The sequence below is a fragment of the Desmodus rotundus genome, chromosome 3 (genome assembly GCF_022682495.2).
Source record: "Desmodus rotundus isolate HL8 chromosome 3, HLdesRot8A.1, whole genome shotgun sequence".
NCBI lineage: Eukaryota > Metazoa > Chordata > Mammalia > Chiroptera > Phyllostomidae > Desmodus > Desmodus rotundus.
The window spans coordinates 182,526,633-182,554,565 of NC_071389.1; the positions used below are offsets into that span (position 1 = coordinate 182,526,633).

The 27,933-nt window shown below is 41.0% G+C and overlaps 1 protein-coding gene across 1 annotated transcript; it reads right to left on the bottom strand.

Moving 5' to 3' along the window:
• Positions 1-1,640: 1,640 nt before the first annotated feature.
• On the bottom strand, positions 1,641-27,830 carry LTA4H (leukotriene A4 hydrolase). Its single transcript, XM_024579466.4, has 19 exons — positions 27,541-27,830; positions 21,873-22,003; positions 20,263-20,383; positions 17,889-17,957; positions 16,757-16,861; positions 15,772-15,824; positions 13,354-13,426; positions 12,945-13,085; positions 12,053-12,076; positions 11,539-11,609; positions 10,954-11,065; positions 10,271-10,415; positions 9,219-9,322; positions 8,736-8,806; positions 6,692-6,746; positions 5,714-5,809; positions 3,375-3,457; positions 2,624-2,728; positions 1,641-1,945 (listed from the first exon to the last, which is right to left on the bottom strand). Exons 1-19 carry the CDS (start codon positions 27,697-27,699, stop codon positions 1,828-1,830), a joined length of 1,836 nt encoding a protein of 611 aa, XP_024435234.1. The 5' UTR covers positions 27,700-27,830; the 3' UTR covers positions 1,641-1,827.
• Between the last annotated feature and the right edge of the window lie 103 nt (positions 27,831-27,933).

Consider the following 27,933-nt stretch of genomic DNA (forward strand, 5'->3'; position numbering starts at 1 on the left):
GATCTTTCTTATTCCTTAAGACTCGGTTTATGCCTTCTCTTCTCCAGAAAGCATTCCCCAAACCCCTTTCTCTGGGCTGTTTTAGCATACCTCTTCTTTAGCATTTTATACAAATTACTTATCTTTGTTCATCCGGAAATTTTGTGTACATCCTGTCTGGCACAAAGACACTCACAGATGCCTATCAGCTGAAGTGAATAAACGCCAGCCCCAGGGAAATCTGTTCCGTTTGTCTTTAGCGCCCTCTACCTTCCTCATAGCACCCTTCCACACCACCCTTCAAGGGGCCCTTGCCTCAATTCACTTTCAGTATCACACAGCAGTGATACTGAAAAATGAATGACATTAGCTGAGAATATGGGGTAAGCTCAGAGGGCCAGAGACACCTCCAAAAGTATCATGTGGGCTCGGGGACTTGCTAAAGTCTAGCCACTTAGAACGTGATCATAGACCAGGGGTCTGAACCGCACTCTCGCTCCTGGTATTCCCAGCACTGAAGACAGGTGAGAACAGAGACTTGAGGAGCAGAACCGCACTGCAGTGGATACGTGTCCTAGGGAGAGACGGAGGAGCAGCCTCAGGGTCATAGGGATGGACAGACAGGAAGCTGCCCCTTTGATACCTGCCCCACCTTTTGGGTGTTTGCTCCTGTTTTGAGACTTTTGTCACTGCATCAGGACTTTGGGGGGGTATTTAATAACGATATAGCTCCCTTCCACACACACACACGTACTCAAAAACAGCATTCCTCTTGACTGGAGTTTACTTGGCCAGGAGTGGACCCGACCTGGGTCAGTCTCACCTCTTGAGATTTGGAATTAAGACAGTCTCTCCACATGGAAAGAACTGTTTGCCACAGTGGGAGCCGGGCAGCCGGGCTACACAGTGTGGACTGGAGAAACAGCGATGCAGCCGGGGTACGACGGCTCCAGAGTCCTGAGTGCCAGTCCCCTTCTGTCTGTCCACAGGCTCCAATGGCCTCCCTCTACCCTGTGTCCTTGAAGTAACCCCCCTGTTCCCTTTCTGACTTCCAGTCCTCTGGGTTGCTGTGAGTTACAGTCAAAGAAGCCTAACCAACCGGACAGCAGTTCCCAAACTGTGCCGAGGCATCACCTGGCATTCGCAGGTGTACTTTTTTGCTCTCTTATTTGAATCAAGTTGTTGTATTGTTTCCAGTATTTATTTCTACAGCTTAACGCTCTATGTGGGTGAAGAATGTTTGCTGACCACTACAGAGATGAGGCAGGTTGAACAGGAGACTGAGGGGAAGTACTGGTGTGTAGGGGGCGGTCACCAGGCCCTAACGGACAGGGGAGCAGGACAAGTCCAGGGGATTGGCAGGTGGATCCAGGCGGGAGGAGCAGAGTGTTCCCACCAGAGTTTACACGATTTGATATGGAAGTTCATCCTATGTCCACCAGCGGGCCGATGGGCAAATCCAACTGAGTGTTCATGTTTATTGTTACTTAGAAGGCAAAACCCTAATCATGCTGAACTCTTGGTGTGCAGCCGATTCAAGTTACAGAACTTCAAATAACAGGTAAATAATATGTTGATGTATTCTGTGACCATACCAGGAGAAAATAAGAAACTGAAAACTTTATAAATCAAAAGATTACACTTTTATAAAATTCACTTTATATCAAGAACATGCCATGGGGCGGGTGGGGGGGGGAAAGTAGCTTTATTTACGAAAAGCACTGACAAAATAATAAAAAGCCAAAAGTGAAAAGACATTTTTAGTTATGATATGAGCTGAAGTTCTACATTTGTTTATGGATTCAATTTAAAAAAGAGAAATGTCTGAGAGGAGCAAGGGGCAAGCCCTCACTCCACCTGTAGGTCCTTGCCCACCAGCATGGCGGTCACGGGGTGCATGCCAGCCCTGTGCTCGCGGTAGGTGTGGATGGCGAGGTCACGGGACTTGTCGAAGGCAGCAAGGTCCCTGCACAAGAGGAAGACGACGAATAATGACTTGTTTGGTTGTGTTGGAAAGTTTTATTGTACTTATAAAGGGAACGAAAAGCAGACAGGTTAATCATGGGCATTTATGTCATGATTTATCTTTTTTCCAGAATTCCTGCCAAGTCGATAGTCAAAATAACGTCATTGAGATGATGTTTTAATGTATCTTGCAGGCAAAATACAACTTTTTTCCTTTATAAAGCATTCCTTTATGTCAAGCAACCTACTCTTTTACCTCACTGCAATACCTGAATCAAAAAAAAAAAATTGGCTTTACCTGCTCAGTCCTTCTCCAGACATTCTTGTCCATGCCTCCTCACCAATCATCTTTTACTTGCTTTTAAAGATCTTTCTGTGTCTATAAGATCATCTTGGTTTTATTTACTTTTCATTAGTGCCTAATCCCATTTGGCCCATAAGAGGTAAACCATATATAATGCTTCTAAAAAAGCTAATTAAATTATCTCAAATTTTAAATATTTAGAAGTCTTAATTCCTATGCAAAGATTATACCTATAATCTTTAACAAACCTAATAATATGCATTATTTTTAGATTGAATTTGACACAGTATTTTAGCAACAAAAACAATCTGCTTAAGATTTTTTTTCTTCCCCATCCTTACATAAATTCAAAACATAGTTTGATTTGATTCTTACTTGAATAAGGGTCGCGTAAACTTCATTCTTCCTTGTTCAGTCACCATTTTCAGAGCCAAAGGAATTGCTTCCTCCCATTTCGACTGAATGCAGAGCCGCAACCATCTGAAAGGAGGAGTTTTAGGGGATATGAGGTGGGAAAGGAGAAGGAAGAGGCAGGATGTGACAGGTATACATGAAAATAATTTTTGTAATGATGAATCATCCTATTATAGTTACGTTGTACACCACTTTATATTATGTCTTTATTCAGAGAATCTCAAATACCTATATATACAATATAATAATTGGAGAAGAGAAGGAAGAGGAATTTGTTCTTTAAAAAGATCATACGTCTGGAGTAAGCAGGTGCTCGTGTACCTAATATATGCAATTTCTGAAGGAATTAAACTTTGGTTTAAGCCTCACTACCAATTTGAATTAAGGAAGATTAACCACATGACAGAATCAGAGACTTCTAACTATTTCCATTTCAGAGTCAGTTTGGCTAGTTGTGGAAGAACGTGTATTGACCATTGAATCCTTAATCCTAACCTTTTTTAAAGGCGAGAGCTTAAGACAAATTCTAATAAAAAGATGAACACTATCATCTTATAGGTATTACAACTGTTCCTTAAAAAAACACCAATTATTTATATAGAAGCAATAAATTTGACTAGGATTTCTCAAGACTCATCCTCTGCTTTCCCTTAATCCACCCTTGAAACTAGTTTTCTGCTTTCTTCCACAGAGACAAGTTAAAATGATGTACCTGAATCGTATTTCAGAATTGTTAATGGCATTGAAGTTGTACACCTCTTGCATTCGCTTTATGTGCCCCAATGGAAGAGGTGCCTAAGAGCAAAATAAAAAAGTATCATTTCAACAGGATTCCTTGGAAGAAAGGAGCTGGAGAGAAATTCTTAGCCAGATTAAAATCCTAAGTATTTTATAATGTAAAAGTAAGTTAGATAAAGGTAAAAGAAATAAATGCACTCTAAAATAAGTTTTGTGCAAACTTAGTCTGGATACGGACGTTCTACTGGGAGCAGATAATTTAATTTGTGAGGTACACAGAGAATTAAGAGAGAATCATGCTCCTCAGGCTTTTGGGGATATATAAATAGCAATTTTCAGATTCTTTCCACAGTCTTTCAAGTTCTTCCTTATACCTTATATAGTTTAAATTTATTCCATTTTCCAGATTTAATCAGTTTCTTAATTTTTTTCCTCACAAATTCCCCCCAGCATTATCTTTGTATATTTCCTCTGAAAGCCCTTTTAAGTTACCTATAGTCCTACAAAATAGCAGTGTTTAAACTTTTATATTTCAGACCCATCAGAATCTGATGAATAATATGGACCCTTTCTTTAGGGGAAAAAAATACATTTACCATATAAGCACAAACTCAAATTGTATAAATACATTTCCAGGAGGTTCATAAGCCTCCTGTGCCCATCTTAACCCATGCTGACAGGGAGAACACCTTCGGGTGGAGGAAAGCAAGGAGAGGTCAGTTTGGACAAGCAGAGTCTGAGGCGCCTGTGAAGTGCAGGCTGAAGTGCCACCAGGTCCAGGGTAACCGTCTTTGCCAGCCTCGACCCCACCTTACACAACTCACTAACCATCTCTGCTCTTACTGACTGCTAGACCCTTCCCATATTATTTAATTTCAACTAAACTGCAAGTGCACCCTGGAAGGTCAGCTGGTTAGGGCCCCTCCTAGGCTCCCCCACTTCCCCCAGGTTTGCCATTCCCACTGCCAAGTCATCCCATTGCGTTCTTTCTGCCTGGTGCCCGGCCATGCAGCGGTGCCACAGACATCTGTACTGAAAGTGGTTCTCTCAGGCCCCTGCTGCCTCAAGATCCTATTCCTCTTTTTGCATCAGTTCCACCAGAAGTTCTATTCAGGTCTTCTCCATCCCTCTCAAGGTCTTTAGACCTGAGAGCTCCGTGTCAGGTAGTAGAGAAGACCCAGTCATTTTCTCCCTCTCAGAATGCAGCACCTCCTTTCGGTTTCACATCTCCTTTTAATTACCTGGGCCTGGAACCCTGAAATCTGCTTGAACTCTTCCCTGTTAACCCCCAAATCTAGTCAGTCACAAAACCTTTCATCCTGTGTGACATCCCTCTCACCTGTCCTGCTCTTTCCCTTCCCACCAGGCCCCCCCTCACGTTCTAGCCTCCCGCCAGCCTCCCGCCTAACATCACCACCAGCCTTCACGTCACCAGCAAAGTAGTTTCCACAACCACCATTTCCTCAAGTGACTCTCTTGTGAAAAATGTCAAATCCTTGCCCTGGATGGTGTGATTCAGTTGGTTGGAGTGTTGTCTTAGAAACTGAGAGGTCACGGGTTCAATTCACCATCAGGGCACATGCCTGGGTTGTGGGTTCGGTCCCTAGTCAGGGCGCACGTGAGATGCAACCAATTGATGTTTCTCTCTCACATTGCTGTTTCCCTCCCTCCCTTCCCCTCTCTCTAAAAAGCACCTCCTCCAGTGAGAATTAAAAATAATGAAAATAAAAATAAAAATAAATAAATAAGGCTCTTTCAAAAAAACAGTTAAATCCTTTCCTAGAGACTAGAATAAAATCTAAAATGCTTAGCATTCAAGACTTACACCACCAGACCTACTTGTGCCACCTGCATTATCTCCTTCACCAGAGCCTTGCAGGACCCTGCAACACCGGGCCCGCACCGCCACTCACTGCTCCTTCCGGCTTGAATGCCTCCCTCCCTGCTGACCCCGCTCTGCTCAAGGCCAGTCCTGCTCCCCCCAAATCCTTCCTTGATTACCGCAGTTGGGAGGCCTCCTTCCTAATTAAGTTTTTCTCCAATGATCACTAAAATATACGTCCTCTTATTGCTAAATTTTGCATGAGTGACCTCTCTTACTAGGTTATATATTATATATTTCTTATATATACTTTTATATTCAGCACAATGCAAAAAATAGTAGGCATTCAATAAATGTTTTTAAGTAAATGAATGAATTTTGTCCTTTTTTCCATTAGTTTCCACGGTAATGTTTTTTTCCCAAGTTGGGTTCGACATAAATGCTGTGCCTTATGCCCATTCTAACTGCTAATGTTTTGAGCTAGTACTTACTTTCTGAAGCATCTGTGCTAAAAATTCATTCAACTGATGAGAAGAGAGATCTTTCAGGTCTGCTGAGTTGAATGAGTTCAAATCATCTTCTTTGGCCTAAAATAAATGTTACCTGGTTATTTCCATTCATGTACAATTTATATTTATTGGTTCATCTGACATAAAAGTAAACATTAAGAAAAAGGCAGAAATACAAGAATACATAAAATTATTTTTATAATTTTTATAAAATTATAAATAAATTTAAGCTTTAGCTACTTTAATATTTCTGAGATTGAATCACTATATCTATGACTCCTAAAATCTATATTACTTAAAAAAAATTAGACTATTAATAGTAAGAGTGGGGAAACTTTTGACATCCTTTATACCATTCACACTAATCTGTCTTTTATTACAAGATCTCAGCTAACAACTCAGAGGGTACAGAAAAAATTAGTTTTCCTCCCCTACAAGAATTATTCCTAAATTTTCCGTTAAAGAATTATCCAAGGTTTATAATCTCTGTGGCTTCTCTACGGGTTATGTTTCAGTGTGTACAGGAAGCAGCTGCTCTTTAGGAAGTCTCAAAGAGATGGACAATAATCCCGACAGAGCAAATGCGCCTCAACCCTTCCCTAACCGTTAGCATTAGCAGCCGTCCAAGGTCATTTTAGATTTACTTGGTATGTGTAACAGCTTATAAATGACTTATGAGGAAAAGAGAAGATGCAAATATTTTTGTGTACTTTTTTAAGAGTTAAAAAGAAGAAAAATCAGAAGCAATGTTATCAACATCTACTTGTTTTTCCCCTTCAACTTTATGCATTGGGAGATGATAGAGTATCATATCACTCTGGACAAACTTGACTTACAAACGGCCTTTCCAAATACAGGAGTTCATGAGCGAAGTACCCACCACCCCTGGCCCGCCACCGTCATGCATACAGACATATTTGCGCGATTCAAACAGGGTCAGAGTCACACATTGTTACTCACAGTAATCCATCTTTGACTTAAGGCAATACAAGCATTTGTCAGACTCATATCGTAACTGCAAAGATGAATAAATATTAGAGATTAAATTTATAAAAATGAACGTGCTTTTGCATAAACACAATTTTGAAGTTATAGAACATATTTAAATTTCAAAGTTATTTTTAAATAAGGATAAGGAACTCCAGAGTGCCAAGAATAGGAAATCTTCCACCTGACTTAAATATTACTGGTGTCATCTAAGAACTCGGAAAGCTAAGTGCATACCAAATTAATGAAACTCCTGATTACTCTTTGGAGAGAATGCCAAACACCCCAGCAGGTCAAAAGCTTAAGTAGCCGAGGCTGAAGGAGCCGGGCCTCTGCTGAGCATGGTTAGTGTTTACTGTACGGCAGGGGCAGTTCTGGGCACCTGGGACAACAGATAAACCACAGAGGCCTCGCTCTCATGGGTCTTACATTCTGTTCTTCCAACCATCCCACCATCCAGTAAGTCTGAGGGCACTTACGTGACAGGCACGGTCCTAATCACTGGGAAATACCAGTGTCACAGAAAACCCTGGGGAGACTCTGAAACCATATGATAATTGTGTTTCTCTCTTTTTAGAAAAAGGTAGAAATGACAAACTCCAACTATTAAACCAAGCAAGCTGCGCTACGATTTGTGTATTCTCACCTTAGAAAATAAATCATGTTTTACAACAGTGGAAGAAACTGTGTAATGTGTGCATAATTCTTGCAAACACTGTCCTCTTCACCCATAAATCCTGTGTGCTTGCTGTGAAATGTTTCTATTAGAGAACAGAGGGGCACCTGGCCTGTGGGCCTAAATCAATTGCGTTTTGATGAGAAGTTCCCATTGAACCTGCTTCAAGAGAGCTCATGCTCCATGGAGGTAATAAAAGGGTCAAAGCAGTGACCTTCTTTGAGTCAGCTGCCAATTTATCTTCATGAAACATCAGCTGTGGACTTTATATAAACCCTTGGGTTTGTCTTCAAGACCTAATGGTATCACAGATCCTGGATTACTCAGGCAGTAAATAAATCACGTTCAATTAGAATGTTATTTATTTCAAAAGGAATGATAGGAGAGTAAAAAACCTTTGGCTGGTGTGTTTCTTGGTGCCCTGAAATTTCCTTCCATTGTAATGAAAAGAACTAGGTAGGGCTTAGCCCAAGGAGGGAAGCAACCCTTATTTACAGCAAGGTCCTAAGAAGAGTAATGAGCAAAACCAGACACATGTGCCCTGCTCTCACAGTGCTTCAATGTAGTAAAGGAGAAAGACGTTAATGATCACACAAATAAATGCAAAATTACTACTGTGGCCACAGCCATGAAGAGGCAATACAGAGCACCAAGAGGCGCCAACATAGGAGACTTGACCTGGTCAGAGAGGTCGAGAAATGCTCCCACGATGGAGTAAGTACTTCGTGCGCTGAGACTGGAATGAACTGGGTGAAGAGTGCTCGCATGAAAGGGACAGCATTCCTGGCCAGAGCACGTGAGTGTACATCCTCATGGGACTGGTGGAAAACCAGGGCTCGGGCGCCTAATTGAGGAGGATGCTTAGTTTAAAAGGCTCTATATTGGAGGGGTTAAGACAGCCAGGGTTTGCATCTCAACTCCTATTTCTTACCTGCTGTGTAACCTTGAGCAAGACACTTTACCTAGCTAAGCCTCATTTGCCTCCTCTGGAAATGAGAATGATAACTTCTAACACTGTTATAATGATTAACATCATACTTAGGATATTTTTCTGATTGCAAATGTTTTCCAGGAAAGGGCAATAGCTTACTCTTCCATGTCTCACCATCCTTGCACAAAAAGGAGGCATTAAATAATTATGTGCAATGAATTAAGCTGTTTGTATTTAAATATCCTGGAAATTGTTCTTTTGACCTCAGGTTTAAGGTTCAAACCCCTAAGAACTCTCCTCTCCTCACTAACTAGTGACAGCTTCAGGAAGGCAGACAATGCTCAGGTATTTTGAGGAGCTTTAGGACAGAGGAGATTGAGAAGGAAACCATTAACAGGGTGAGTACTGACTTGGGTTTTACAGGAGGCAGTCCAGGGGAGTAGAGCCAGGTATTCCAGTCAACTTGATTGAGAATATCGACCTGTCAGCAGTAAGAACATCCAGTTTTCTACAGAACAATCTTTTCTATTGAAAAAAATCTAAAACAGACTTTTAGGTCCTTAAATCTATAATTTTGTCTATGTGGACATGCCAAGATAATTTTGAAGTCTTTTTTCTAAAATAAATTTATATTAATAGTGTTCTGTTAAATAATTAAAATATGAAAAGGACATACAAAAAATAAATTTTTAAGACACTATTGCGGATCTCTCTGAAATACTTCCACATATTAGCTCATGTTATTGAGATCATATATTAAATAGGAAAAAATACCATGAAAGATTGAGTCTAAATTCTAGACCAATACTGCTATTAAGTAATTCAGATCCGTCTAACAAATAGCCATTAAAGATAATACTGGACATGAAAAATAAGAGTTCTTAACAGCCAACCTTATCTTTAAAGTGAGAATACAGGAAGTCCTTCCAGTCATCAGTGGTTATGCTCTTGTAGGAAAATTTCTCAACATAAGCCTTTAAGAATCCTAGGAAAATCTCTAAGAGTTAAAAAAAAAAAAAGTCTATTAATGGAAAGGTAATTAACTTTTTTTTGGTGTTTAGCATTGTACTGTTAACCAGAAAGTCCAGAGAAGAGGGAAGCCAATGAGGACTGTAAGAGTGAAAGAACGTTCAAGAAAGGAGGCGGGACTTAATTTGGGACTTGAAGAATGTATGTAATTTGGTGGAAGGGAGAAGAGGAACTACAGGTAAGGGACTGCACAATGAAGACACAGAAAAGGAATACACATCATGAGTTCTAAAAGCAATGACCCTAGTGTGACCAGAAAGGAGAAAAAGGAGATCAGACAGGCTGAATGGGCCCCGACGGGGAAGGGCTCTCAAAGTCAATCAGCAAAGGAGAGCACCTCAGCGCCCAGCAACAAGGAAGGTTACACAGACTCAGCACATCTACGCGATGTTAACACTATGGCGGCATTAAGACAGATTTGTATGTTCTGATGTGGAAGGATATATATGAAATACTGAATTGAGGAAATGTAGAATAAGTATGTAGTCCGAGTCCTTTTCTGTAATTAAAATAATTACACACATTTATTTGCCAATTTGTTCATTTACACTTAGAAAAAGATCTGGAGCCACCTGCAGCAAACCGCTAACGGTGATGTTATGTCTGCAGAGTAGAAAGCGGCTGAGGGACTCTCCCTCGTTACTCTTATAAACTACACCACACACTTTTGTTTTCAAGGAATATATACAATTTTCCTAATTTTTAAAAAACTGGTGAGTTTTTTTAAATTCAAGCGGCACAATTTTGAACTCAGTGGTTATTCAAGGTTTTAAGTACAGGTAATGATAAAGATTTCTTCAGCAGCTACATACGGAAGGAGCTGGAAGAATACAATGGAGCAAATACAACAGTTAAACATTCTCCCTTATTCTTCACATTATCCTAAAAACAAAATCGGAAAACGCCAATGACTCGCCTGGTCCTCCGAGAAGCTGCTCAAGGTGGAAGAGCAGAGCAAAGCCCTTTTCGTAGGGGACTGAAGAGTACGCTACATCCGGGTCCACATTCTTCAGATCGACCACGAGTTTGGTGAAAGGATGCGTGTGCCCAAAAGTCTTTATCTGCAAGGCACAAAATTAGGTGAATGTTCACACGTGAAGGCGAGTTACCACCATGCAAACAAGCCAATGGGGAAGGCTTACTTCCCTCAGTGGTATAACTTCAGGGAAGGCTAGAACATACCCAACTTAGAGACTGGAAACTGTAGGATATGTTAGCGTAAATTTCTGGAAGTTTACTAGTGGTATTTGTTGCCCAATAGTAAGCTTTTTCTTGTAAAAGACCAGAAAAATGTTTCAATACCTGGTCAGCAAATTCAGCTTTCAGAAATAGCCCTTAAAAGTGACATAAATATACCAAATAAAACTGAAACACAGTAACTGACTATTGTAATTGTGAAGACCCAATGAGGCCGTACGTACTGGGCAAGATCACATTTAGGGTAGGGTTCAATAGAACATTTCACCAGCATCTGCTTGATTTTCCACAGCTGTAAAAATGATTTTCTTGTTGTTACTTAGGAAAGGTGCTTTTCAAAGTCAAATTTTTGAACACTTATAGAACTTTGGACCATTGCTTTTAAAAGTATGACTCATTTACCGAATTCTGTAGCTCTCCCCATCCTCCTAGAGCATGAAAATGTCGGAACTTTTCACCAAACAACCGTCCACAAATGTGGCGTTCCAAGTACACAGTATGTCCTTCATTTAACCTAAAAAAATTTTTTAAATAAAAATAAAAACAGTGACACAGCTGAGAAGAAAAGGCTTTACAATCAACAAGTTATTTTCTTTTTGGCTTTTCTTCAATGTAAAGCAATTGTAAAGCATGACCATTCCAGTCTGGTTAGGCTGCCTGGGTGGCTTCCCCGCACTCAATCCAGAAGAGTGGGAAGCCCAGCCAAGCAGACGGCAACAGGGAAAATTAAGCGATGGTTCTGGTTTTATGTGTCCGGGTACTAAAATGTGGCTTTCCCAGGAACTCAGTAACAAGCATAAACTGAAGGCCTCCGCTCTACTTAACCCTGCGACAGTGTTACAGCACGAAACCAAAGAGAATCTACCAAGGAGAGGACATCAAAGAAAAACAAGGTACGCACACAAAGCAGTTCGGAGTGGCGGGAGGCAGGAAAAGAAATGAATCAACAACAAGAACCAAAAAAGAAATAACAATAATGTTTCTCACCAAAAGTGATCCCAAGTTTTGTTGGTCACTAGGTTTCCTGTCCAGCTGTGAGATATTTCATGTGCAATCACCTGAAGGAAAGAGTGGACACAACGGGAGTAAAACTGGTGTCCTGACTCTAAACCAACTCATCATTTTATTAAGCATTCTAGTTCTTTCTATTCCAGTTGTTCATTTTTTTTAACACTTACCTGAGAGGTTCACACTGTTACTCAGTTCAGCAAAAAATAATTTCGCTCATTTAAAAAATATTAGATTACATGGATACATCCCTTCATTAAAATATTTAATAAACATATGAGGAGATAAAATGATAAAATGTTCTTAAATCTGTTCAATCTAATGGTTACTGTAATAATGTCTTACAACAAGAAATCTCAAGTTTTCTTTTATAACCATATCTCTTCAACATAATGCAATGGGTATTTTAAATTCGATTGACTTAATACTTCATGGGGTATGAAGTATTAATAAATGTTAATAAATGTTTATAAATAATTAATGTTTAACTTACATTGGACAGTGACTTGTCACCTGCCTAAAAAAGAAGAGAATCACCTTAGTATTTCAGTAACCCAATTACGGACTCTGTGTACGTCTAAGAGACGCCTACACCCAGATGCCTTCTGGCACTCACTGTTCACTGCACTTCTGCACGGCACTTCAGAGTCCAGAAGAGACATGCATCAAGAAATGAAACAGACAATGCAGGACTAAAAAACAACGTAATTCTTAACAACGCACAACTGACAAAACAGCCTAATTCTTTCTCTCCTAATAATCCTAGAGAATTTTTCCAATACCCGCAGGACCAGTATACTTGTCTCTAACTCCTGGGAAACATTTCTCCCACTTCATTTTTTGTATCTGCTCTTATTTACGCTTACTTACCTTCTCTCTCTCTATTACTCACAATACATATGTTTAAAGTTTATAGTGTTTCCTATGATGTTATTTTATTTCCCTCATTTAATTGCTAATCCCACTTACTTCTTCTAGGAAGGATCCGAGGTACCTTACAAGGCGTGTAAAACAGAGCCATAAACTGTGGCCTAATCCTTTCCCAGCCATGGTAAAGTGAGGTCTGTTTTTTTTAAACCAGCACCTATATGATGCCAAGTGTACATGGTGTAGTTTCTTTGTCTGGATACAAATAATTTATCAATGGATTGTTATTACACAGCTCCCCACCCCCTAATATCCCCAAACAACTTACACAAAATATTCTTTTCTCCCAAATGGCCAAAGTCATCATCAGATGATGATAACCGCAGTAAACAATAAAAATAGAAACAAGGGTTATATAAATAAAAGATTTAAAAAAATTATTAGGAGCCTAACGTTCTTCATAGCTAGGTTTATATTTGAGGAGAACGCAATTTCAAATGAAAAATAGTTACACTTACCAGCAGAGTGGGAGTTACAAAAGTGAGGCAAGGGTTTTCCATGCCGCCATAAGGGAAGGACGGCGGCAGGACCAATAGGTCATACTGTCCCCATACATATGGGCCTCCCAGATCTTCTGCGATTTTAAGCATAGACTCAGTCTGGAAAATTAATGCATATACGTTTGTATGTCTTCATTATTACCATAATGAATTCTTAAAAGAATCACTGCTTTCTATGAAGGTTATAAGTTAATGATGCTTATTTTAAATGAAAACAATATAAAAACTGTAGCAGATGCAGAGTCACTTAAATTAGATGTATTTGATTCTTTTACCACACCACTTAACTCCATCGCATTTCATACTCAAACGCTTAAAATGACGACTGTCCACCACAATTATTAAGAAGGGTGACTACATGACCAACCTCTGAAAATTCGTAAGCGGACTTTTCCACCTGCTCTTTCTCGGACCATACCAATGTTCTCGGGCCAATTTGCCTGCAAAATTAAAAAGCCTAATAAAACAGAAATTCAAGGCAAATTACCTAGTTCTAGGAAAGATATTTAAAGTACTGCATACAAATCCTTAGAGTAGGAGCGCGATTTACCATGTGCTTAGGGGCGGGGCTGAGGCTCAATGTCCTCTGTGAGATACCAGCCTGCCGTTGTGTATGCGGCAACTGCCGTGCAGCTCTATGAGGGGACACAGTCCAGGCCAAATGCAAACTGAGACCGGCAACCCCACCAAAGGTTACTGTACAGTATCAGTGAGAAATGTGCAACCTCGTTTCCCCCCTGGGTCTCACGACTGTAGAAACCCAGTCGCAGCTCAGCCAGAGATGACTCCAGAACAAGGTGGATGGAAGCGTGGGTATGCACGCAGAGGCTGAGCACTCTTACATAAAAGAAACAAACAGAAAAGGAAGAAAATCCGGTCACGTGCTGCCACGTGGATGAACTTTGAGGACATCACACTAAGTGAAACAAGCCAGTTACAAAAGGACAAATACTCTATGATTCATTCCACTTAGGAGATACTTCAAGCACTCAAATTCACAGAAACAGAAAGCAGAATGGTGGTTACTAGGGGCCGGGGGAGCCGGAAATGGGGAGTTGTTCAAAGGGTACAGAGCTTCCGTTTTACCAGATGAAAAGTTCTGGAGATCTGTTTCACCACAACGCGAATATAGTTAGTACCACCGAACCGTATGCTTAGCAACGGTTACGGTGGTTAAGTATTATTTCTTAAACCACAATAAAGAAGGAAGAAACAGATACAACTATGTATCACTTACACAGAGTTTCAACTCAAAAAAAAAATTTCAGGGACCACAAAACCCCGAACAACAAGACTTGCCTCGGTATCCTGCCCCAGAGAGGCAGCGAACTCCAGAGCAGAGCTTCTCAAGCTTTAATGTGCATACAAATAACCTGGGGGGCTTGTTAAAATACAAGCTGATTTAGTAGGTCTGGGACAGGGCCCAAGAACTTGCTCTGCTCACCAGCACCCAGGTGAGGCCAAAGCTGTTGGTCTGCAGACCACACCGAGAGGCAACGTTAGCCAGCGCTGTCGACACAGATTTAATGAAAGCCACAAATGCGAGCGACATGTGTCATTTCAAACTGTCTAGTGGCCACATTTTTTCAAAAAAGAAAAATAAAACATACAATTAATTTTAATATATTTTATTTCAGCCAACATATCCAAAATATTCTCTCAGCCTGTAATCAACATAAAAATGATTAATGGAATATTTTACATCTTTTTTCATACCAGGCCTTTAGACAGCCAGTGTGTATTTCACATTTACAGCACATCTCAAGCCTCACGTGGTTAGCAGCTGCCACCCGGCTGCTGCGCAGGAGAGTGGGCGCAGGCCTACTCGGGGTGAGCTCACAGAGCCTGGGTTTGTTTGCGTCCTGGCTCGCATGTTTCCTGGCCGTGTGACTCTAAGCCAATTACTACAACTCATCAAGCATCGGTTTCTTCATTAGTAAAATGGGAAAAAATAATCCTATCTACTATACAGAGGTGTGAGAATTCAGTGGGATAATGCTTTGCAGTCGGTCCTTAACAAGACCTTTTATAACTGTCAGCTGCTGGTGGTAGTTATTGTAATTAGCATTTAGTCAGTGCCTCCCACAGGCCAGGAGCTTTACATGTGTTAGGTATGTTAATCCTCATAAACATCCTTTGAAATCCACATTATTATTTCTAACTTTTAGGTGGAAAAAAATGAAACGCAAAGAGGTGAGTGACCCAAAATGTAGCTAGTAACTGCGGAGCTGGGAACAGAACCTATGTTTTTGCCTGACTTCTCTATCACGTCCATATTTCTGGCAATTTAGAGAATGTGATTACTACAGGTATGCTTATTTTCATTGTTTAGCAATAAGAACAAAAAAATTCCAAAGAAAGGACACTCTGTAAACTGGTAAAATTTTAGTAAAATACCTTATATTTCTCTAATATTTACAAATGCTTTCATCTGTTATATATCTCATTTGTTTCCCATACCTACCTGTGGCGGCAGCACCAGGAGGTAGAACTTCGCTGAGCAAAGGCGGCTACGAGAAGCGCAGTAGATCCCAGATCTCTAACGAAAGGTAAGAGCGTGCTCATTCTATACTACTTGGAAAACTTAAGCACTCAGTGACCAGTAAAGCCTTTTTAATTTAAAATTAATTTGTTACATTTTATAATTAGATAGGGATTATTCTAGAACTGTCAGCTCGACATCTTGAAAAACACACAAAATGATCTACCAATTAATCCCAAACAAGTGCTCAGCACGCCTAAGGTCCAATCTCTCCACAAATCTCCAAACGCGTCCAAAGCTCACCTGCTTTCTACAGCGCCAACCACCAGAGCGATCAGGTAGCAGGGGATCGGGACCTGAAGGGGGCAAGCGAAACAGACCACGTGCTGGAATTAGTGTTCGGAAGTGCGACGGAGTAAGAGGACTCACACCCAAACAGCAGTGTCGGTTACGTTCCTTTTGTACTTCTCAAGTAGTTCTCATTTTCGACGGATCAAATCGTTCAAAACTGTGATGTGAAACATTTCAAAACACCTATTTCCCTTTTATTCCACTAGGAAAGAAAGCTTCTGAGATGCGAAAAACATGACCGGACAAAGGAGTACACAGTACGCTTTAAGCATTTCTCAAAAATTAACCTCTAAGAAGGCAACGGCACCTTTCTCTTAAGTGTTCTGGAATTTTGTATCTTGACTTAAAATTTTTTTTTTTAAAATTCCTTTTTCTAAACCACTCCCAGTGTATTTAAAAGATATACAAAATAATCCAGCAGTTAGAGGGTGCTAAAGGTATGGGAGCTCAGAGTCTCAGAAGCTGCAGTGGGAGTGAAATTGTCCGCTGTGGCTCAAATGCATGTTATGTTAAGGAGGTTCACACACACATACACACACACACACGTCATTAAAGGTCAAAGATACAAGTCAAATTACCAGCTCCACAGGAAATTTAACCTAAATGACTGTCACAGAGGGCTTTTTTGGCCTATAACAGCTCTTCCACTTGTACACACTCAACAACCACATGCCACACTCTGGCACCCGGGCAGGAGAAAGTACAGCTTCACTAACTGGGACAAGGGAAAACGGGAGGTGGCCTGCACCCCACTACGCCTACCCAGCAACCTCTTTCTTCAACACAGCACTGTAGAAGGAAATATTTTAAAAGCACAAAGAAAAAAGAAATGAAGAAAATAAAAAACAAGCTGAAATATTTCAAAAGCAAATTTGCTCTCTGGATGGGCAAAAGCTCTTTGTAGTTCAGCTACCAGATCTGGACCGTAAGAACTTACTTTTTGGGTGAATCTGTATACTTTCCTGCTCGGGTCTTCTGGGTCAGGTGCTTCCCCATCACGAATGGCACTCATAAGTGCTACCAGTTCTTTGGGGACAGACACCTAACAGAGAAGTCATTTCCAGTGATGAGTAAAAGGTTCTGTTTCTTGAACTACTTATGTAAAATAACCCTTTCTTCCCCTTCATGACTAACAGACTGTAGACCCGATAACTTCCTATGTATCCTTTTTGTAAAGAGAATTAGCAATATGTAAAACTGGCGTCCTTAAAAGTAAACACAAACTATCTATCCACATTTATCTATCTCTCTAGGCATTCATCCATCCACATGTAGAGCATTCTGTAGAAACTAAATTAAAATCCCAGCTCTGCCACTGACTAACTGCCTGGACTTGGGCAAATAACCTCCCTGAGCCTCAGTTTCTCCATCAAATGAGGGCGACACTCTGCAGGTTGCTGCAGGGAACAGACGCTGTACATGACGGGCCCAGCACTATGCCTGGCGCTGACAGCACCCCCCCCCGCGCCCCCCCCCCATGCCTCAAACAGGTTCAAAAGGCTCCTACATTCACCTGCAGGACAGAGAATACAGTTTTGAACAATTTTGTATTTAAAAGATAAACTTGAGGTTACAGATAGAAGAACTTTTTAAGGGTCATGATATCAGAAACTAAAAGTTATTGCCAAAAACTGTGAAATATTTTTGTCTGAAAATTTGTATGGAAAAGATCCTTCTGGCACAAACTGTGTATGTGGTCACTTAAACGTGCACCCTAGCTCCACGATCCTTAAGATTTTATTTCTAGTGAATGCCAGAATCATGACTATCCTCTGAATAGTAATGATCTAGCAAGCATCCATCCTATTAAGCATCCACCCTATTTTCCTTGCATGGTCTGGTACTTCAAGCTATTACTGCGGCAGGCATAGAATTGGAAGCTCCAGAACCAAGTGCTCCAACCACAATGGATGCTAGAACTAAAAGCATTCGGGAAATAACTAGACCACGCTCAACTTAATTAGTGAAATATCTCCGGCTATAAAAACTCAATTATTATCTCTGCTTATTATTTATACCACATTCCCTTACAGGGACCACTGAATGCAGTAAATATTTGGGATTCTTACCTCAGCACTGTAGGTTAATTTCACAGAAGGAGTGTCCTGGCAAGGAAGAATTGCTCGGCAGTGGATGGCCTGGGAGGGGGAGAAAGAAAAAGAAACAGCTTTTTCCCTTTCTTATATACCAAGTCACTAAAAAACCCATTACAATTGCAGCACTGTTCTTAGACACATTGTTTTTAAAAATAAAAATACATCTCACATTTCTTGGGGTCTTTTAAAGTAGCAAAAATCAATGTGTAGATTTAAAATATCTGACTTTTCCATTTTAACACATGGTCAGTGCTCACATTTCGGTTGAAGGATGGAGCAGTGTTAAGCAGTGTTTCTCGCTCCGAGCAACGGCAGTGCCTGGTGAGGAGCTGTTAGGAACCCCGGGAAAGAAGGGCTATTTGGTGAAATAAACTTGGGAACTGTGGCATACAACATCCCTGCTTTGGAGAGTCACTAGAAACATCAGTCTCCTGCAGGCTCTGAAAAGACCTATGATAAAGAAACCTGTTCGGGTTCTCACACTTACTGCAACACGAAACCCATTTTTCTCTGGTTAGTTATTAACATCTAATGGGAAGCCAGTGTTCTGAGAAACACAGCTTGGGAAACGTTGCTAGAGTCTTGATGTTTCCATCTTGTAACAAATTTTGAAAGTAAAACCTAGGGAGAAAAGGAGGGAGAACAGTCTCTCTCAATACCCTCAAGAGGCACGTAAAGTGTCTCTTGGCTTCCACATCCATCCGTCCCGGGCATTGGGCCCATCCAGGAGGATGGCCAGAGCACCTACAATCTTATGTCTTGGCTTGTTTACAAGTCAGTCTGTATCTACTGCTGGTGAGCAAAGGAACCCCAGCCTCATCGAAAGCCTGCTGAGCCTAAAGGGACACTGATACGTCTCTCTCTGCAGTTGTTGTAATTCCTAGACAGACTTGATGCCACCCCAACTCCATCAAAACCCCCAAACTTCAGCCCTTTTCACTTCAGATCTAGTTGATCCTCCAAAGATACGAGATCCCAAATGACCTCTGGATGGGTTAAGTAGAACTAGAATAGCCACCTGTGTTTCTCCCAAAATGAGGTTCAGAGACCATGCCTTTAGAGCTCCTTCATGGTCTCTGGTTAGGTGACCCAGCAACACCAAGGGGTTTTTATCCCTATTTCACTAGAAAAGACCAAACCTAGGTCACAGAGGACAATGTGCACAGAGAACAATTGTGAGCAAATTCATCAAACGAAATCATGTCTACATGCTTCGTATCAACTGCAGAAATTTTTGAATTTAACTAAAATCTCTTTCCTTTATTTCAAAAACTCTGGCCAGTAAGAAATAGAATAATATAGTCAAAATCCACATTCTTGTGGCTCACGAATCTTGCGTTTCTTGCCAACCTTAGGTTACGGGCATCCTGTAACCTAAGAATGACTGAGCGTCAGAGGCCCCTAAAGGAGGGCGCACAACTTGTACCTTCTTGCCTAGAGCGTTCCGTCTCTGCCAGCTTACTGAATAAGGGTTTCTTACATTAAAAATATATTAAATTGGCAATAGAAAGTAAACATGTCTAATGGATGTGCCAACACTGCTTCCTTTTTTGTGGGCTTGCATTCAGATTTGAGCCCACCATAATATCTGTCACACGGGAATATTAAAGGATTAAAATATGTAAAGTGTCTAACAGTGCTTAGAAATAGAGTAAATGGTTAATGAAGTGAGTTCCTTTTAATTGTCAACTATTTGATTGCTAACAGGATTAGTTTATTTTTTCCTTCAGAAGAGAGTTTGATACTTATTATCTTTGTGTTATACCATAACACTTTATATTAAATGGTTCTTTATTCTTTGATTTTAAACAGAAGTAGTTTCAAGCACATTGTTTTAAAGGTACATTTAATACATACGTTTGTAAATGTGTAAGAAAACTCTAGAAAGGCTGTACACCAAACTCAGTGGCGGTTACTTCTGGGTAATGGGGTCGGGACAGATTTAGGAAATCTGATCTTTCACTTTCTACTTCTTTATTGTCAGCAATGTTTGTCACCAGTACATATTTTGTTTTATTCATGTTTTCCTTTCATTTTATGACCACTTATTACATGCACACTCTATGACAAGTTCTATGCCAGGTGCTGGGGATATAACTATAAATATGACCTAGATAGTCCAATCTAGGTAAACATGTTTTCAAATTAAAGGAAGTTTCTTTTTAAAAGTAATATGTAAACGTATTCACAGTGAGAGACAGAAATAAAAATGTTATTCTTACAATATAAGATAAATTAAAATGCTATCTTGGGTAAGGCCCATGAGCCTATCCATGAGAGCTCTGATCGCTCTGCTCCCTTCAACTTCACGAGCTGGGAATAAGAAGTCATTCTGAATCCTTTTTACCTGGCACTGGCTGAAGAGATATGGGTGTTTCTTCCCAGAAGTTTGTTCAGGAGTGAGCCACTGAAGAGCAGATGATTGTGGAGATGTCTCAAAAGAAATTTCTATAATGACTTCTTGATTTCTATATGAAACAAACCAGTATATTAGTACAGTACAATTCAATCTAAAATTTGAATTCATAAGACAAGCACTGAATAATATAAATAGAATTTGATGAGGTCTTGTTACTGATTGAAAGTAAGCTCTAGAAATGTTACCTCCTAGATGCGTAAGTTTGCCTCCCACATTCCTATCTGATGCAACTGGGGTCCTTTTCATTCCGCCATGCAGGTGGAATAGGAACTGATATGAGTTAAATACCCCACCGTGTGTCACATGCTTTGTGTGTGTGTGACACCTTGTGATCTTCTGTGATAGTGGGAAAGCGGAAGAAATAACTTCGGAACTTCAACGACCACAGCAGTGGGTGCCAGAGTCTCCCGCGCAACAGTGCGGGTGTGCAGACTGTTACTGGACAAGGTGAGTCACGAAGCTGAGAATAAGCTTTTAGAAACTTTTAGAGTGATTTTTGTTTGCTGAATCTAGTAATAAGAATCTGTGCTTGTATTTAATTGCTTTTTCCTTATATTTCATTTTTATTGCATTTTACAAAAGTATCAGCCTATAATGGATCGGAAATAACAAACACTGATCCTCCCCCTCCCTGCCCCCCGCCCCCAATAGTTTGAGCAGCACTGACGATGGGGCAACAGCAAGACGGCGCTAGAGACTGCAGCGGCGCTTCCGTGTGCATCCTGCCCCTGCCCCTCACGGGCGCTGTGAACTTGGGCAGATTATTTGACCCCCCTATGCCATAGTTCCTGCACTGGTAGAATGGGGTTAATTATATCCACCTCACAAATTATGTGTGGGGATTTCCTTTCTTCTTCTTAAACGGAAAGAGAAGGCATGAAAACGGCCACTGAAAGGTGAGGTAGACCGTCCTTCTTCCCGGCCAATGATTTCCTGCCCTTTTCCCTTCTCCAATATATCAATAACTGGCAGATATTCACAATATGGCAATTCTGGCTGTCACTTTCTTGAATACGTTACTTTATTTCTCTGAGTTTCCCTCTCCTCATCTGTAAAATGCAGGTCATATCCCAGGGGGTTACTGCAAGGATTAGGTAAAAGATTGCAAAAGCACTGATGTCGAGATTGTTACATAGAAATGGTTCCATGTGTGTCACTGTTATAATTCCATTAATGAAAGTGGCTGGCCTCTTGGGAAAAGGTGAAAAATGTGCAGCTCGTAAAAGCTTCCTAGATGATCCTTAAACGCCTCCTTAAGACGGCATGCTCCTACTACCACATTTTACTAGATACTGGTAAAACGCTGAGTAAAAAGTAACAGTTATCCAAAGTCCTATTCTTGAATATTTCATACAAGGAATTTCTTTAGTATCTGCAGAACGTATATTTTTCACTGTAAACCTCAATCTGAATAGCAGAGCAGTAGTGTATCAATTACTACATACACTCAAACTAAAAATAGAAAACAAAAAATGTTTAAATTAACTAAAAATATACTCCCCCCAATATTTAGCTATAAAAGAGGGCAACATTCATACTTGCTCAGAGCAATAGGAAGAGAGATTTCCAATGGCGACCCTTTGTAACTTTGTCTTTCTCCGAGAGTGTATTTGACTTCTTGCCCATTGATGACCACTTTTTCTATTGTAAGGTCCTTTGTATCCAAAACCTAGAATGAAATTAATATTTTAAAATGATGAGAACATAGCTTTATACACAGGAGAAAATGAATATTAGAAATAAGTTAACTGCAATGATTATAGAGTAGAACTAGCTACTTAAGGAAATTAAGACCCACAGTGAAATTTCAGGAATTAAAAGAGTCAAAATGTTAGCACAGGCCCCATCCTTCAGGACCCACAGTTCCTGAAAATTTTGGGGTTCCAAGAGCTATATATATATTGATAGGTAAGTCTGGAAAAGTCACACAACTTTCAGGCTTGTAGTAAAAGTCAAACTTAAATTAAAATGTCTTTGCTTCTATCTCCTAAAACTTCTCTGCTCTGAAAAAATGACTCTAGGTGTCCAACCCGCAGCCCCTGGGCCACATGCAGCCCAGGATGGTTATGAATGCAGCCCAACCCAAAATCATAAATTTACTCAAACCCTTTTTTTTTGCTCAGCCGTTTTTGTTAGTATTTGTGCATTCACTGTGTGGCCCAAGACAACTCTTCTTCTTCCAGTGTGGCCCAGAGATGGCCAAAGGCTGGACGCCCCTGAATAACTTAAGTTTCTTTCATCATGACTCAACGTGTCTTACCATGCTTCCTCCTAGAATTAACACAGTCCGGCTCCTGTGTACTTTCGCATCTCCAAAAACTGAAACAAACCCTGACACTTGCTATGCAAATAAACAGACTTAATTGCTGCTGCTGTGTATCTAGAAAAAGCCTCACTAGGCACTGCCACTCCGACCCAGTGCCCTGGAGGACTGGGAGAGCACAGCTACCTGCCATGGCCGACTAAGGACAACTGCTTTGGGCAGGAAGGAAGTGGCAGCAAATCAGAGTATTTTCCATTCTAATAATCCCTTTCTAAGCCCTAGACCCCACACCCTTTCGTTGTCTCTCAACTAATTTCCCGTTCTAGAATTTTTAATCTCTCCATGTCACATGACTGTTTCCAAACAACCTAAGCAAGCCTTCCTTATTATTTTTAAAACTTCCGTGGATCCTTCTGCTCACTCTGGTAACTATTCATTTTTCTCGTTCCTTTCTTAAACTCCAAGGGCAATCTATGGCTGCTATGTCCACTTCCTCAATCTATGGCTGCTATGTCCACTTCCTCATCAATCTCCTCTCCCTTCCCCCTCTTCAATCTGGCTTCTGGCTCCTCTGCTAGTTGGTGAATGGACAGTCCTTCTCATTGATAGGTCTTTTCTGTTCAATAACCTTGACCTCTGTCTACTCACAGTCCTTATGGGCCACATGATCTGTTGGAAGTCCTTCCCTTGGCTTCATTGATTTTGGCCCATAAATGGTTTTCCTACTTGTCTAGTGGGTTTTCCTCCCCCTCCTTCCTAACTCCTAAATATGACTATGTCCCAATGTTCCAGCCTCGATCCTTAGGTTTTCTTACCATATTCTTCACTTCCTACCTCAGTCATACCCACATCAACAACTGATATCACTGTGCTGATTGATGACTATAATTTGTACCCCTTCCCCCAGGGGCCTCAGCTGGAGGTCTCTAATTATTTGCTTAACAGCTCCATGGAAATACTGCTCATATTCAAGAGCCTCCTAAAAATTCTAAAATTGAAGCCACGATTATGTCCCAAAATCAACTTTCTTCCCTGATTTCTCTGTTCTGTTAATGGAACTAACTCCTTAAGATACACAACATTTGAAACATTCAAATAACCCACAATCGATCCCACCTCCCAATTCCACATAGTCAATTAACAAGTTTTTCTTTTATAGTGTTCTCATGCTTTCTTTTCTTCCTTTTACCACCACCCTAGGTCTGGCCCTGCCTTAGAACTGCCTGTAGTCTGATCTCACCACCTCTGCATTTCTTTCTTAAAATCTGGCCTGGAACAGCATGGGGAGCTAGAAGGCTAGGTGTCTCTTCTATAGCAGCTAACTGTGTGGAAGCTTGGGGAAGTCACCAGGGCAATCGTTGATTTGGTTCTCACCTCTTTAGAATCAACAATATTTGGTTGGGAAGAAATATCTGTCCTGGTTTAATTTTTTTCACTCTTCCTTTTTTAAAGAGCAACCAGATTTGTTATGAGTGCCCTCTATTTGTCTCCTAATGGTAATTATTGGGGGGGGCTCTCTTTTTGGAGTACCTCAACTGTTGCCCTTACTCTAGATTAGTAGGACTGACTTATCTTTCTACACTTGCATATTCAGAATATGATTTCATTAATCTTGTTAAGAATAGTCACTCCTGTGTCCCTTCATATTATAGTAGCTATTTCTGAATATCTATTGTTTTAAAAACTTGATTTGAATCTACATATATAACTATTCTTGTTTATACTGGTCTTATAACCATTCTCTCATTCTTTTTTTTTTTTTTTTAAGATTTCACTTACTTATTTCTAGACAGAGGGGAAGGGAGGGAGAAAGAGAGAGAAACATCCATGTGTGGTTGCCTCTGGTATGCCCCTTACTGGGGACCTGGCCCGCAACCCAGGCATGTGCCCTGACTGGGAATTGAACCAGCAACCCTTGGGTTTGCAGGCTGCTGCTCAATCCACTGAGCCACACCGGCAAGGACACCATTCTCCTATTCTTATTCTCAGTTTTTATTTATAGATTTGAGAGAGAGGAAGGGACACACAGAGAGAAAGATCAATTTGTTGTTCCACTTATTTATGCATTCATTGGTTGATTCTTGTATCTTGACCTGACGGGGGATCGAACCTACAACCTTGGCATATTGAGATAATGTTCTAACCAACTGAGTTAACCAGCCAGGGCCTACATTCTCTATTTTTAATCTTATACTATATATGCTGTTTTAAGCAGTCTCAAATTCTTTCTGCAACAAAGCAGGGCTTAAATAAAAAAGTGTTATGCCTCATTATGCCTCTATTTACATTTCTACTTATTATTTGCAAAGTGCTGTAATTAAACGAACAAACAAAACACAAGGGGTTATGCATTAAAATAAAAACCAAAAAACACCTTGATTTGATTCCCAGCTCAGCCATTTACTTAAGAGAAGACAGGAGGGTTTCCAGCCAGAAAGATCTGTGTTCAATTCCTGTCTTCTGCCTCTTACTAGTATATGATCTTGGCTGACACACTGAAACCTCTTTTGAGCCACCAACTGAAAGAACAGCGAAAAACTGAAAATTTCAATACAAGAAACAAATGCTTGAAAGTTACCACAAATGAGTCCTAAACTTCAGTGCAGATAACAAAAAACTTCCAAAGAATTTTTAGGAAAGCTGGGAATCAGTCCTGTTAGAGCTTCAGCATTCCTCAGCATCAGGGACTCCAAGGACAGGAGATGCAAAGAACACAGAAGGTCCTCAACCGGCACTGGCGCTGGGTCCGCTCCACTGGTGATGGTGACTGATGGTGAGGTTTGGTGCCACCCCACCTTCGAGATCGCATTAGCACGACTATCAGGGCAGCCATGCTAAGCTTCGGTGGTGCTTTCTAATGGGACTCATCCATTAATTCATCACACTTTTTAGTGTTCTTTACATGCACAGACATGAAACACCAAGCCCACCTTTAAGAGAGTCTATAATCTAGTGGAGGAAAGAAACAACCTAACTGCAAATAAACAAAACCGAACTCTTGGTCTAGATTATTGTTATAAATAAGCAAACAATTATAAACAGACGTCCCTGTACTACAACTAGCGTTCCTTGTATAAAATCTAACTTAATTATGATTCTAGGCTCTAATTTACTAAACCGACATGCCAATCAGAAATCATAATTTAAAAATCTTTTTTTGCCAGATTTGGGGAATGTAAAAACAATGGGCAGAATTTTAGATCGGGATTCTTTTCCAAATTTAGTCCTCCTGACTCTTGCTTACTCATGGAGCAGAGATAAAGTTTTATTTTTCACCAGATAGAGGGCAAGGTCATACATAGTAAGCAGGGATAAGATATCTAAATTCCCTTCTTTTAATAAAAGGAGAGATTGCACTGAAACAGGACTTTAGTCCTGCCAACCCTTCCTAGGAAAAGCTGCCTGCAATTAAAGGATAATATTGTACTTCAAGAAGACCAAAGTGTAACCTATAAGGAAATAGTTACCTTCTTGCTTATAATACTTTTCTTTTCTTCCTTATTGTACTTTTGGTGACCATATATCAATACACAGAGGAGCTGACCTAGTTTTCAAATCAGAATTAGTATAGCAAAATGTTAACAAAGGGTAAGAAAGTTATGTGCTGTATTAGTTCATATTAATGAACTCAAAATACAGACCTATTACACAAACAGGAAAGAGGCATGAAAACCACAAATTCTTACCTAAACTTACAGGGGTGTCCAACCTTTTGGCATCTCTGAGCCACACTAGAAGAAGAAAAGTTGTCTTGGGCCACACATTAAATATACAACACTAAAGAAAACTGATGAGAAAAAAAAGGTTTTAAGTAAATTTATGATTTTGTGTGGGGCCACATTCATAGCCATCCTGGGCTGCATGTGGCCAGTGGGTGGTGGGTTGGACACCCCTGCCAGATATCACCACACTACCTTATGCAAAACACACTATTTTTCTTATCCCTCTTATTTCTAAAATTCTCACCTATGAAATTCTCCAGGTGAAAGGTACAATGCAAATACTATCAGACAATTTGAGTGAGAACACTGAAAACAGGTTATGTACAGATAAAATAATTTAATAAAATTCCATAAATCTAAACAAGTTTTTCATCATTCAAGTAGCTGGAGGGCTTGCAGACATACATCTTTTTGAAGAAGTACTATCATTACTTGCTCTTTGGAACCTACAACTGATATATTAAATTGAGACATCCTTAAAAAGCTTGAATGGCCCACACATTCTTACATTATTAGAAGAGAACAGTGGCAAGAATCTAAGGTAGGAAGGACCATGACCCTGGAGAAAAAGGGATGCTTTGGGAGTTAACAGAGACTGGAAGTATCAAAGCGAGGTGAAGAAAGGGGTCTGGTGCTGGGAATCCTAAGGGGTTTGGGAACGACTGGCAGTGAGACTGAGGGAAGTAACTGCAGACCTAAGGGCTGAAATAAAGGTGAGTGGAAGGGAAGAGTGGGATCAGGCAACTGGAGGACCTGAGTCTGACATTCAGATGAGAGTGTGGACTGAGAAAGGAGCCCTGGGGACTGGAAGAACTCTGGGGCCCGAGGAGGGAGTTCTGGGCTCCAAGCCGAGAAAATGGGGAAGCCACAAGGGAAATTCGGGCGGGGAACTAGGATTCTGAGGGTGCGGGGATTCGTGCTAAAATGAAATCTGAGCGCTGGGTGAGGAACGCAGCGTGGATGTGGCACCAGGATGTGCCCCGGGGCTGGAGGGAGGAGAAACCTGAGTATACGTAACGGGTGAGGGAAGCGATGCAAACACGAAAGTGGGGATGGAGAGGAGCGCGATAGAGGGAAGGGAGCTGAAGGAGAGGACCCAGAGAGGAACCAGGAAAGTGCGGAGCAGACTGGGGTGCGGGTCTGGGAGGGGCTGCAGCCGGGTGAGGGACGAGAGGCGGGTGGCGAGGAAGCGGCGGGCACTGGGTGCGCATCCCACCATACCAGGCTGCGCAGATTGTCCTCCTGAGACTGGACCGTGAGCGCGGCGGTCCCAGTCAGCGCCCGGCGAGTAAAGTCAACGCTGCAGTGCAGGTGCAGATGCTTGGTCCGGCAGACAGACGCTGGAGAGGCCAAGGAGCACGAATCCACTACCTCTGGCATGGCTCTAGGGAGTTCCGCAGCACGCGATCGGCACCCCAACAATCAGCGGCTAAACACCCTGACTGAGGGAGAGGCGAAAGGGGGGAGATTAAAACGGGAGGAAGAATCCGCTGCGCCTGCCGGGAAAAGCTGTTTCTTACAGTAGGAGAAGAGTGGGGAATGGCATGGATGGAACTACAAGTTCCGTGATGCAGCGCGACAAGGCGTTCGCTTTGCACCCTGGGAGTGTGTTGT

Bases quoted from the DNA above. Each gene is read 5' to 3' on its own strand.
- LTA4H (XM_024579466.4), bottom strand. From the start codon at position 27,699: ATGCCAGAGGTAGTGGATTCGTGCTCCTTGGCCTCTCCAGCGTCTGTC. The intron at 20,384-21,872 runs GTATGAATGTTG...TGTTTCATATAG, and splicing joins CTTCCTATTGCTCTGAGCAA to AAATCAAGAAGTCATTATAG. The intron at 10,416-10,953 runs GTAAATGAGTCA...TGTGCCTTGCAG, and splicing joins GGGGAGAGCTACAGAATTCG to ATAAAGACTTTTGGGCACAC.